Genomic DNA, 14233 nt, shown 5'->3' with positions numbered 1-14233 from the left:
TGGGTTGCCTCCTGTGCCACGCCGCATTAAAAGATCTGATCATTTTGCAAACTGCTTGTGGGAAAAGTATCTGGTTCACCGTCTGTGAACATAATTATTTGAGGTTGAAAAAGATCTGTATTAAAAACACTTTGTGCGGGCTTTTAAATTTGTCGCGGCGAATACCATATGCTAATTAGCGGAGATAGGAATTTTTGACTGTTTCATGAGTTGCTGTAGGAGTAAAATCATGCAGCTATTAACATGGGTCTCATGGTCCTATTGAAAGTGGCTGTAAATATTTCAGTTGTTGTGGATTCAATTATGTAAGTGATCTTGTCAGCAGGGTTTTTTATCATTACATTATGGGAAAATAATGAACTTTGTCATCAATATGCTAATTTTTTGAGAAGGACCTGTATAACTTTCTTTAGAGCACAAATTGTTGACAAGAATAATTGGTACTGCACCCAATCAAAATCTCACCGAATGTTCATTTTTAAAGATATCAACTTCAAATTTGGAACACAACTGGTCTGATTTTTTTATGAAGTTTTAGAGTAATACATGTTTTGGTAATACATTGTATAATATATAAATAGTATTTTTGTGTGGTTTTACATAAAAAATAAACTTCTGTACCTTTTTTTTAACTCTTACATGTTAATATTTTTCTTCAGCAATAATCTGCCAAGTGTCTTAAAAGAGAGAGAGGGGGGGGGGGGGGGTTGATATTTTTCTTACTGTGTTTTAAAATGGACATTTCATTTTCAGTAATAAATGGATCAACAATAATAAATTGATCATAATTATTCCATAAATATAATTTAGTACCATAGAGACCTGAGTCAGTTTTGTTGTTTGTTTTGGGATGCAGTTCATGTGAAGTTCTTCTAAAATAAATTAACCACTACTGGTCACATATAATTTGCATGCTCCCGGCCACACTTTTCTCCAAATAAATTACCTTTGGAGAGCAACTTGCATTCTCACAAACACAAATGCCACTGTGTGTGTGAAAAGTTTGGATGGTAAATCCAAAAGGACAGACACTTCAATAGCATAGAGACGTCTGTCACAGCATGATTTGCGACCTACCGGAGCGAGTGTCACAGTGCTGGAGGACCATATGAGGTCCTAAGGACATGTAGGGGAATGTTGTGGGGTGTGTTTGCCTTTGGTGTTTTGACAACGAGTGATGCTGACGAGTGATGACAACCAGAGCTGGTGGTACCGGGTGGCAATTTATGTGTTCAGAGACACGAAAACCTACCATGAAGTTTGACACATCAGTGACAGGGTTATTAGTATCACTCATGGCTAACTAATATGTTTCATACCATAATCGCTGGATGAAATGGCACAAAGAGCAGCCAGTGTGTTGATCTATCAAGGATTTTTGGCTCCCTCAGCATCCAGGACACTTTGTACTTCAGCATATCAGGTGTCAGTGTTGAGTCTCAACGCATCTGTGATGATGGAATATAAACGATGACATCATCACAGCGCAGCAGCTGTAGACCGTGTTGAAGATTTCTTCCAAACAAAGAACAGTAGCAGTTCTTGCCAGTAGAGAAACTATACAGGTCTTCCCAGATCTGTTTGTCTCATATCTAGGTTCAGATCTGGGTTTAAATTTACAATGAAATATCTGAGTTACTTTTTCAAATAAGTAACACAATTTGTTTTCCCATTTATTTACTGACCCCATGTTACCATTACATACATAATCTGTTATGGAAATTCGTTCATATAGAGTTCAAATAGAGAAATTGAGAGTGAGGTGCAGAAGCACTTCCTTCATCCTGAAGTTTATTAATTTCACTTTTGGTGTGAAAGGGCCTTTACAGTTCCCAAAAATATAACTTTTTGGCTTTTGTTATTAAAAAGACAAATAACGCAAAAGTAACGTAATGCATTACTTTCTATAAAAACTAACAGTAAGTAACACAGATAGATAGATAGATAGATAGATAGATAGATAGATAGATAGATAGATAGATAGATAGATAGATCAGTGCAAGATTGCCCCAACAAAATGCATCCAGTTTTTCTCACAAAGCTGCTAACTTTAGTAGATTTAGTCTCATCTGGCTGTATATTAATGCTCTGAAGCAAGATATCGTCTCAGTAAGATTAAGGCAGCATCTAGACCTTAAATAGTAGCTGATACTTTAGCGTCTCTAATCTTGATATTTTATCAGCACCAAAGCCACATATGGGAAATACAATTAATTGCCAAGATATCATTTGCTATCAATCTCTTGGCAAGAAAAGAGCAACAAAATGTTCAGAAGGCTAATGACCATTTAGAGCATCTAAACATGATTTTCCTGGCATTGATGGTTGACGCTTGTGTTTAAAATTCTATTTTATTGGCTAAACATTGTTGCTAGCCTATAGTAGTAATAATTTGTTCTAATGGACATTTCCAGATTATGTCAGATAAAACTATCAGTCAGTTTTGTCCTGTCAGTCTAAAGGCACTGGGAAAATCATTCAATGAAGACATCTTTTGGCTCGTTTTAAAACAAGGTGGCAGTAAAAAGGCAAAACCATCAAACTGCCAGTACTGGTATCAGCAGATGTTGTTCTGCTTTCAGTATAATGATGAAAATTCTATTCATGGCATTTCCATAATGAAGGTGCATACACAGTATGTGAGGGGTAGCCATTAAATTTAGGGTAATCTGATTTAACCGCGACTCTCTTTTTCATTTTCAGTGTCATGGATGTTACATTTGCAGCAAAGGTGTATTTAATTTGGTTGGATGTGAAATCTAATGTGAATTTGATTAAGAAATGAGATGTCTGGAATTTGAAACATGCCTTAATTTCCTCTCTTGAAGAAAAACATGTCAGATTTGAGGAAATGGCTCATTTTCGTGCACTGGAAATGTACAAAACAGGTTTTGTGCCAAAAGTTTGACGACTGCTGTTCAGCATTTGATAAATGATCTTTATCCATCCTACGCAACAATTAAAATCAGAGCTGGTGTAATGGTGGGAATTAATTCTCTTGAGAACAGTGAAACGAGACACTCCACATCTGCTGTGTTTCCTCTCATCTACAGCAATAGTGTTGGATTGTGAGATTTAGTCCAAACACTCGCAACCTATGCCTCCAGATGTGTTTTTCCAGAACAGCCTTAATCACAAAACAAATCTGCTGAATATTTATTGCAGAAAATGTGGAGCTGGTAATAACACAGTCATTCAAAGAAGGAGTTTCTGCAGGGATGTTGTGCCATTCCTCGTGGTTTCAGTGAAAACTTGTTTTGTCTTCTTGAAATTGTGTACTTTTGACAAACCATGGTACAAGAAAATGATGCAAGAAGAATGTTTTTTACATCTACTTCTTGAAATCATGTGGTTGTTATTAGTATACATACATACATACATATAGTTATTGTGTTGTCTTTGGATTACTTGTAGACTATAGTAGTCTGAGACTTTTGGAGAGGACAATAAGGGACAATCCATTTCCACATTTTACCACATACAGTATGCCATCTGAAATAGAATTAAATCATTTTAATGTCATACTAAAGTGTCAACCACTGTTAGACACATCAGTTTGGTGTCTACTTTGCAAATTGTAATACTAAAGAATTGTGACTGGGAACAGATTTGCTGCTTCATTTGGACTCGTTACAAAAAATAAGACTTGAGGCTTGACTTCAGAGACTTGCGAACATCAGATTTCACAAGTCCAACTTTTACAATTTATTGTCCATTCTGATCTGTCATTGTAATCTTTGACAATTGCAAATCTTTTCAACTTGCAAAAAATACTAAAGTGTTTGCAGCTGTTTGGGTGTAAGGCACTAAAATCCGGGACAAACTGCTTCCCGATACTTATACAATTACGTTGCAATATGTGATAGTTGGCAGTGGTCTTGTTTGTCTCCCACTGTTCTAAATGCTCTCTCTCTCCTCCTCAGATCTGTGGCTTTTTGAACGCTATTAGCCCGGTTGGGAATGATCAGCAGAACCTAACGGCTTTCCGCTTCTCTGCATTTAACCCCATCTTGGACCCCTGGATCTTCATCATCTTCCGTAAGGCAGTCTTCCACCACATCCGGGCATTCTTCCGCTGCTGCTTCCCCAGACACTCAGTGAAAACCACAGCTCAAAACTCCCTGTCCTTCCCCATGGAGACTGGAGATGCCAAACACAGCTCCAGCATCCAGACTAAGAAACTTAGTCTACTGCAGCCTCCCCCAGTGAGGCCTTAATGAGCAACAATGCACTTATGATGACGTGCAATGAGATATAAGAAGATGGTGAGACCTAGAAGCCTGAAAAGACTGCCTCAATGTATCTAGTGGTTCTAAGAACCAAATATAAAAGCATGGATGTCAAAGGACCTGCTTCCTCTCCATTGGTGATGGATGGGAAATATTTTGTAAATATGTGAACCAATGCTCATCACTAAACAGGCTCTTTTGTGCAAGAGTTTTGAGCAAAGATGTGAAGCAAAGTTAATTTTTTGTAAATATGTGAACCAATGCTCATCACTAAAAAGCGTGCTCTGCATTTAACCCATCCGAAGTGCACAACACACAGAGCAGTGAAACACACACACACTGTGAACACACACCCGGAGCAGTGGGCAGCCATTTTTATGCTGCGGCGCCCGGGGAGCAGTTGGGGGTTCGATGCCTTGCTCAAGGGCACCTAAGTCATGGTATTGAGGGTGGAGAGAGAACTGTACATGCACTCCCCCCAACCACAATTCCTGCCGGCCCGAGACTCGAACTCACAACCCTTCGATTGGGAGTCCGACTCTCTAACCATTAGGCCACGACTTCCCCAAATTCAGTGGCTCTGTCAAGTTGTCACAGAGTTTTGAGCAAAGATGTGAAGACAAAAAACAACCAATGTCCATTTGAGGAACTGGCACATACCACAAGTGTACCAATAATCACCAAGCATAGAACATTATGAACTATGAGAAAATGAAGTTGACCACCAACTTGCTCAGTAAAAGACTAATGGAAGGGGAAGCCTTAATTTATAGCAGAGCCACTGAATATATTAAAAGTTAATAACCACATGCAACCAGGATATGGGGTGGAAAACACTTAGCATATATCACTTTAATGCTTTAAAGGTTAACGTCCTTCTAAAACCAGCACACTTTTATGCAAACCCAAACTGCAGTGTCAAGGGTTTATTGTGTGACAAAATATGTGCTGGAATGTTACAGCTGTCTCATTAAATATTCATACAGCTTGGTTTGTTTTTTCATAATCTGAAGGAAGCAGTTAAAGCATCAAACAGTGAAGGCAATTGCATTAACTCATGAAGAAACATTTACACAGAAGTTATTAAGCCGCTTATTAATTGTTGTTAATTAATTTTTCAGCAAATTTGATGACGTACAATTTAAAACAATTCAGAATGAATTCAACATAAAAAAGTGAGAAACAAAGTTTAAGATAACTACTAAATATTGTAGAAACTTAATTTTCTGTAAAGTTGCTTTGCAACAATTTGTATCGTAAAAAGCTCTATCCAAATAAACTTGAATTGAATTGAATTGAATTATTGATACCAGGTAACAATTTCAGATGTCAAAAGACTATTTGGTATTAACTCATACTAGATACAATACCAAAAGATTTTTTGGTGTAGTTAAGATGTGTTTTTGGAAGAGCGCATTTTTGTTGAAAATTGAAAAATTACATTTCACTTATTTCATAGAGGTATGCATGAATAGCTAATTTAATTTAACTGTAATAATTTAATGTAAATAATAAAAATAAATGACTAAGATCATAACCAGGGGCGATTTTAACAAATAGCTTTGTCGTACAGGAGTTTGGACCAATAAGATTGCACTGTGGGCGGGGCTCCCCAGCCACTAAAATAGAAACCAAGCGATCAGCTTAATTAGAACAAAATTTTACATGAAGAGATGGCTTGTATCTCTAGATTCTTTAGCATGTCATGTCTGTTAGTATACGGTGTTAGAGGAAAAACTTCTGTATAGTGTAAATACATTTGACCATACAGTATGTTTCTAATTCAGTTGATGTATACAGTTTAAATGAATCTAAACACAATGCATGTTTGCTTTCATACCTGCTTTCAAAGCTACTGATATCACCCTAAATGTTTCATTCAAAAACATGGATATCTGTCTTTAAAATACATACAGTACGATACGGTGTATGATTACTGTAAACATTTATATACTCTTTTTGAAGCTATCTGCAGCTAAAACTGCCGCTGCTGTAGTACATTGGTCTGTTACAAAACATGGATACCAAAAACTGATAGTTTCATTATAAGCTTTACAAAGGTCATTCTCAGGAAACATTGCAAGAAAATACATTTTCATTTCATTTCATTTGAAAATTTTACTGTGGAACCAGACCCAAATTGGTATTTAGTTATTATTTTGTTAAATTGTTATTTATTATTTACTAGCCCTATGGTTAATCATAAAGTGATACTTTATTTCCCAGGTGAAAAACAAGTGCACTTTAAAGTACTTAAAGTGCTCTATAATTGTGCACTAATTTTGTACTTACTGTAATATACTAAAAATGACTCTTTAGTACTTCTTAAGATAAATTAAAGATCATCTAAGTGTACTCAACTGTGCTATTTTGGGAGACCATGAATATGAACTAAAATGCACTTTTAACATACTATCTCTGTATTTAAAACAAAATGTATTTAGTTGCCACTCAAGTCTACTACAAGTGCTGACTAAATTTTTTTTTTTTTTTTTTTAAATACAGAGATAGTTTGTTAAAAGTGGATTTTAGTTCTTATTCATGGTGTTCCAAAATAGCACAGTTGAGTACACTTAGATGATCTTAAGTACTAAAGAATTCTTTTTTAGTGTATTAAGTACAAAATTAGTGTGCAAAAATAATGCACTTTAAATACATTATGGAAGTGTACTTTTTTTAACCTAATCGAAGTATATTTGTAATTTATTTATAATTTCAATAAACAGCTTAATATATTCTGGTAGTATTGCTCACTTTTGTTGTGCCTTGAAATAAATCATACATTACACTGAGAAAAAAGGAATAACCCACACAATTATTCTTTTGTTTCAACGCTGTTACAGAGAAAATGTTTCAGGGTAGAAGTCTAATATGCGTAATAATAACCTTAGCTTGACTAGCAATGCTAATAATATTAATATTAATATTATTAGTGTTGTAATATTATTAATATTATTATTAATATCTTAAAAAAAACAAATAAGAAAATAATTCTCAGAAAATACATAAAGCATTTTAGAAAACTACATAGATGATATTTTAATTTGATTAAAAGCAAAACATTTGATTTTATTCTTTTAAACTAACAGTGTTGAATGGGATCTTTCAAATTCATATATATATATATATATATATATATATATATATATATATATATATATATATATATTATGTTTGCTCTAAATAGGTAAATCTAAGAAATAATACAAATAAATTCAGTATCCTGTCATAGGATTACATTTATCACACAAACGACCATTATTTTTTTTTTCCCAGAGAATGACCTAACAGTCTATTTCTAGTTCAGGAGGATCAGGAAGTTTAACTAACTAAACAAACTAATTAACTGAGGTCCTGCAGCATCGGTGTAGACAGCGTAACAGGTTTGACTTAAAGTCTGTAGAGTGGCAGTTTAAATTCACTTCCTCACCATGTTTGATATACTGTAAGTGTGCAGTGTCTACATGCATGATGTAAATCGCATGCCCTTTCGTGTCATGATATTGTGTGTTTTAGTGTTTCATTGCACAGTGTTGTACAGTGCTTGGTGTACATTGAGTTTGTTCATGCAGTGTTGACTCAAGCTAGAAACAATGGAAACTTAGTAAAGAACACAACACCCTATCCAAACAAACATGCAGTCTTTGTCTGTTTCTTCAGGCATGCAATTTGAATAATCAATATACCATTTTATACAAAACATAAATTGCACAATTTTGGATTTTGAAGTGAGGTTTAGAGAGAAATGGAACACAACCACCAATATAAGCACTTCTCTGCTTTCACATCACATGAGCAATACTGAAATATCCAAATAAAACCAGAACTCTTCTCGGCTTTCATATCACATGATCAATACTGAAATGTCCAAATAAAACCAGAACTGATCCTATAGTATTAGCTGTAAAATGGACAAATACCCAAGTATTTCAGGGATATGAATTTTATGAAAATTAAACAGATGAGCACAAATGGATTTAGAAAGAAATCAGAATATAATCCTAAAATTCACAACAAACTACTTTAGTTCATAGTGTATACTTTCACCTAGTTAATTGTTAACATAGTTTCATATCAACTTTAAACTGTCTGAAATAAGTTGACTTTACTAACATACTGAGTAAAATGGCTAATTTATAGAACTTATTTTTTTCCATTGGTTTTTGAGTATGAAAAGTGGCCGTTGTGTAAGAGAACTGGCTCAGCTGTGGCATAGAATCACAGACTTCAAAGAAGTTTTGGTCAAATTTACAGCTGATTTGTGAATTTTCATAAGGAATCCAGTCTTTTGAATAGAATACATATATATTTAATGTGACGGTAAAATATTTACCCACTCAGATTTTGCAAACCGGTTCAAGTTCATTATTGAAAACAGACAAGGGATCAACAACAATGGACCATTTTGCCAAAAATTTGCTTATGTGAGCAATGTCACATTAATCATATCACAGGGAGAACAAATTACACTATTCTGATTTAACGATTACCAATGCACCAGTGAATCACTCACAATAAAACCAGTAACAATCAAGAAAATAAATAGCGTCACTTTTGATTGCATCATGGCGACTTTAACCCTTTTTCAAATCTCCCTGTTGTTAATAAACTTGCATACATAATGGTTTCATAATATGACTGAGTCTCAGAGGCATTTTGGCATTGTGTGTTTATGAGAGCAAATGTATGTTTGCTCTGTGCTGTTGATTCAGGCTATTGTAATGCTGCAATGCTTCGGTTAGTGTTTAAAGCGTGACAGATGTGGGCCGCCGTCCTGCGTTTACAGTCCCTCTCTGTAATGAATGGGCACTTCAGTACGACTCTCAACAGACGGCTGTTTTTAATACTCATTCATTTGAAGAAGCGGCTCAGGTGTCATTAAATACTTTACAATCATGAATTAAAGTTAATGGAAATTGAGCTAAGAAACATAGCACTATGTAATCAAGAACTGATCTTTCAGGTAAACCTGGTAACATACTGCTTAAGTCATTAAATACAAAATGGTCCAACTAGTCAAAATTTGTCAAGTATATATTCTATACATTTCTACTAAGCTTGTTTAATTTTTTAATTTATTTATTTTGTAAATGTGTCCTGAATTGATGAACTGCACAAGTAAATATTGAATTTCACTAATGAAGGGGAAATGTAAAGCATTAGTTCAACCAATGATCAACCAGTTCTCTAAAATGCATGTCATGAAGCTTAATTTGGAAAACATATATTAACAGAGCGTAATTTCTGACAACAGGAGAACAAAAAGGAAACGAACAGGGTCAACAGTTGGGAGGACAAAGCGTAAGGAGGTGAGGTGGAAGGGTTGTGAAGCAAAACAGAGGAAGAGGCAGAAGAGGCCAAGGACATTGGCACATTTCTAAAGAAATAAGGGCCCTGATTGTGGACCATATTCTCAGTTATGACCTTACAATGCCTGGGGTGAGTCAAAAGGTAGAGCTCAATGCTGGGAGAACATCTGTGTCCTCAGTCATTCAAACATTTGTGGACAGAGCATGTATGCAATCAAATAATGTGCACTGTACTGTAACTGTAGTCCATCTACATTTTACATTATACAGTAAATATACATTATACAGAAACATACTGTAATGTGATAGATAGATAGGTCTATCACACTGCTCTGTAACTGGTTGTCAGACCACCTGTAACTGTGAATCCTGTCCTCTTGCAATCAATACCCCACTTAATGTGTAAATTTGTACTGTTTAAATTGATATATGCCATACTGAAAAAGTGCAGGTCTGTGAATTTTCAATCATTGTCATGAAAACCAGCCATAGTCAGAGCTGGGTAGATTACTTACAAATTGTAGTCTGTTACTGATTCCAAATTACATAACGAAAATTGTAGTTAGTAACGTAATCCATTATATTCCACATTTTAGGCAATATTATCAGACTACTTTTGGATTACTTTTAGATTACTTTTGACCTAACTTGCTCATCACATTGATTTAAATAGTATAATCTTGTATCATATTGATATAAAAATGCAAAGAAATGGAAAACATATTCCATTTGTTGTTATTAACAACATAAAGTGGATTAAACATTACATTACGTCAACATTTCTCAAACGTAAAAGATACTGCAGGGGGTTCGAGTTTAATGAAAACTAAAATAAATAATCATGTGCATAAGTATCTTGAGTCAATTTCATTGTTTTTCTGAGAAAATAATTAGTTGTCTTAACCCAACTTCGAAAAGCCCCGGAGAATCCAAGGCAGAACACCATATAACACCAGTTACCGCTCTTTCACTTTATTTGGAACGCTCAAATTGAGTTATGCCAGATCACAACAGAAGTCATTTAAAGTTACCTTTCCTATAGAACAAATCTATACCTTGATCTTTTATTAAACAAACTAAATAGCCTTATGTTATTTATCTTATTTACACGGCATGTCATTTCTGTCTCTACGTTACATGGTAACGCCCTCTGTGTCGCACACAGCAGAGTTCCGCCCCGGTGCGCGCAAACAATCGTGAAAACACTCCCACTCCCACTATAGTATTTATAAATATTAAGCCACAAAATGACTATTTAAATATGAATTCTGCGTGTCTTTGTGTTAATGAATGGCGCAGATGGGCAGTTATTATTGGGTTTTGTTTACTACTTGTACTGAAGCGCACGTGACGCTTCTGGTGACATCTACCATCTCACTAAATGACATAAATACATGAACAACATCTCCAGAACTGCTCTGAGAGTCACTTCACAAGCATTTGACCCTTTCATTTGAGTAAACCTATCCTCACATCATATATAATGTAATGTAAATGTATTCATGTAAAGGTATTCACGCACCAACCCGTCAAAATAAAAGTTTGGTTTAACTTGAAGCCATTGCGGCAGAAATACATTACTGTTGTTCAGCAGAATCTACATAATATGCTACTGCTACTCCTACTAAAATTACGATCTACCAAACAGTTCCATATAACAAGCACTGTAAAGACTAGATACCCTGGCAGCAATACGTAATCGTGAATAACCTTTAAAGATTTTTTATAATGCAGATTATTCACCAGGCTGTTACTTCTAGTTGGATGCGTGCGGACTCAAATGCCGTAGCTAGCATGATCAATAATAAAATCAGTAGTAACGGTTTCTTGTAATCTGATAAAATCAATCCACGGTGACAAACGTCATCTGAGATTTTTAATCCACAAGCATTCTTATCATTCCTGCTTGCTGGCGTTAACATCAATCCACAAGTCGTTCAAATTAGGTTAGGCTAATTAATTTCAAGTGAATATAAAAGCACGCTATGTCTAGCATTCTTTTACGTTACTAAACCTAGCAAATAAATTGTATGCAAAATGGTATCCACTCACATGTTTAACATTAAGTCTGCTTGATGCTTGTTACGGTCAAAAAACAATTAATACAGTCACATTACTATATGCATTAGCCTGTGAGACAGCCCATGATCACAATAATTTATACAGGTGTTACCAATATAACGATTTTGTACATGGTGATCAGCAACCAAATATTGATAATGTGGAAGTTATTGCCTTTTGCCTTGGTGTGACTTCTCACTTTTTGCAGACAATGCAAAGGCAGAGTACAGTAACTTCAAGATAGGGGTAAAAATCAAGTTTGAGCTCACAATTTTTTAATGTAGATAATTTTCATTACTAAAACATCAAATGTTCAGTGTCCTACCTATAATTCATTTGGCTGGACAGATAAAACATTTTAAAGTCATTTTTCTCAGTTTCACACTCCAGCGAGTTAAGGTCTTTTGCCTTTGTAGGGCAGAAATGTGTTATTTAATTATTAACTTGTTGCCTTAAAATCTCAAGGGTACATCAAGTAAATATATTAGGTGAAAGTGGTTCAGCTGACAAAAAAAGTTTGTCAATCCCTGCATTACATGTAAATAAAAAAATAATGTGAATTTGTGCATGTTAATGTGTTTGAAAGACAAAAGTCTTCCAAAGACAAAGTAATACATGCATGATTAAATAACACACTAAATGATAATTCAAATAAAAATGAATGTGTTCATCAGTAGCTAAAGCAATGTTAAAATGCTGAGAAAACACGCCTTAAAATGTAAATTAATTGTGTAAAAAAAGGAATAGGGGAGAATCTATAAATTATAAAAAATATATTATTAATAAATATATATTATTGCTATTGCGTGAATAATATGTAACCAAGTAATCAATAAAAAAGTAACTGTAGTCTATTCCGAGTTTTTTACAATTTAATTTAACCTAAATGCAAGTACTTAATTTTTTGAATTTATGTAATCCAGATTACATGTAATCAGTTACTACCCAGCTCTGGCCACAGTTTACATTAGGAAATCCTGACAGATTACATTGTTATATCGACAACATGGCTATTATGACTATAGTATTATTTTGTTTGTGAACAGTGACAGAAGGACTGGTCCTTTTGATGGCACCAATATGTTGGCTCACATAAATACTTTTAAAAGATGAACTAAAGATTTTGAGCAAGATACAGTAATGCATTGTGCTCTGCTGTTTGTACGAAGTGTAATGACAGATACACTTACTGGTTAGCAAATGTTAAGAATGATCAGAAAATGTAATAAAGCAAGTAAGAAAAACGGTAAATGTAGTTACATTTATGTCCTTACACATGAAAACTATGGGAAGTAACTGGAATTAAAGCATGTTAATTGCAATTTTATTAGGATGCAGTGATTCTTTAGATTTTTTTAAAGTTACAGCTAGCATGAAAAGCATTGTACTAAATATCACCACATTTGGCGTCATTGTCACTTAGTGAGCCCCTACAACAAGAACACAACTGTACACAATTACCAACCTCTAACCAACAAACTGACATTCACAAACCATTGTTCTTCTGCAATGTGATGCAATTCAGAAAACTTTATTAACTGGCAGTTGGTTGGATGGTGAAATTTGAGCCAGGAGAATGGAAGAGAGAAAACAACTAAGAGGGATTCATGTATAGAGGGATATTTGTTTCAGAGCGGGTGCACGTCATTACATTTTTAATAAAAATCTATGTGGGCATTTTTTTTTTCACTAATGAATGATTGATGATAAGACCAGGAACATAAATAAATAAAGTTCATTTTGATATCATGCTGACACCTCAAGGTCATTTCTCTATGTGCACATACCTGAATGCCTGCCTTTCAAAATAATAATATTAATAATAAAATATACTTTACAGCTGTGGAGAAATTTTTATTTCTGTGTGAAATATTAACATTATTTTTTTCTGTTTTATGAAGTTTGTTCTTTAGTATGTATTTTTGTTTTTTTGATTTTATTAAATATTGTTGTTTTTTTTGTGTGTTGGTAGATAACAGGGAAGCTATTTGTGGGCAAGACAAGTGTGAGACAAAAATGCTATTTTAGTTTCTCAGACGTCCTGGCTACTTAGAAAATGATTTGCATTAAATTCAAAGAAACTCATCTGGAGAACATTGTTGAACACCTTAAATGGACATACTATATGTTGAATATGCATTATGATTGGATGAGATCAAAGTATTTGTGTTTGATGAAGGTATAAATGTTGAGTTGGGGTGTTTCCTTTTTGGTCTCACTCTGCAGTCAACTTGGATGACTGTATGACTGTCACCTTTTCTTGCAAGAATATAAATATTTAAAAGAATTTTGTCTCATACGTTTATTAAAATGGAAAATTGCCATGACACAGCCTTTGCAATATTAAACATATCTTGCAGTCGTTCTAAAATGGCTATCATTAATTACTATTTTCCATTAATTAGTATATTCCCTCACAGTTAAATAGTAAGGACTTTATGAATTTCTTCACTGATAAAATAGATAACATCAGAAATACAATAACAAATGTAGATTCTACAGCTTCTAATACTTCAGTTTCATCCATCGCACCCAAAGATAAACTGCAGTGCTTTACAACTATAGGGCAGGAAGAGCTAAATAAACTTACCACTGCATCTAAACCAACAACGTGTTATTAGATCCTGTTCCCAC

General features: G+C 34.4%; 1 protein-coding gene across 1 annotated transcript in view; it reads left to right on the top strand.

Moving 5' to 3' along the window:
• The window catches only part of LOC109047031 (prostacyclin receptor-like), a 40633-nt gene extending 36202 nt beyond the window's left edge, over positions 1-4431 (top strand). Inside the window, exon 3 of the mRNA XM_042739144.1 lies at positions 3924-4431. Coding sequence (XP_042595078.1) covers positions 3924-4217 — 294 coding nt within the window. The 3' untranslated portion in view covers positions 4218-4431. The remainder of the gene's footprint in view (positions 1-3923) is intronic.
• The last annotated feature ends 9802 nt before the right edge of the window (positions 4432-14233 follow it).

Source organism: Cyprinus carpio, chromosome B15 (assembly GCF_018340385.1).
Source record: "Cyprinus carpio isolate SPL01 chromosome B15, ASM1834038v1, whole genome shotgun sequence".
NCBI lineage: Eukaryota > Metazoa > Chordata > Actinopteri > Cypriniformes > Cyprinidae > Cyprinus > Cyprinus carpio.
Note: the sequence above shows the minus strand (reverse complement) of the source record. Positions and strands in the feature narration are given on the sequence as shown.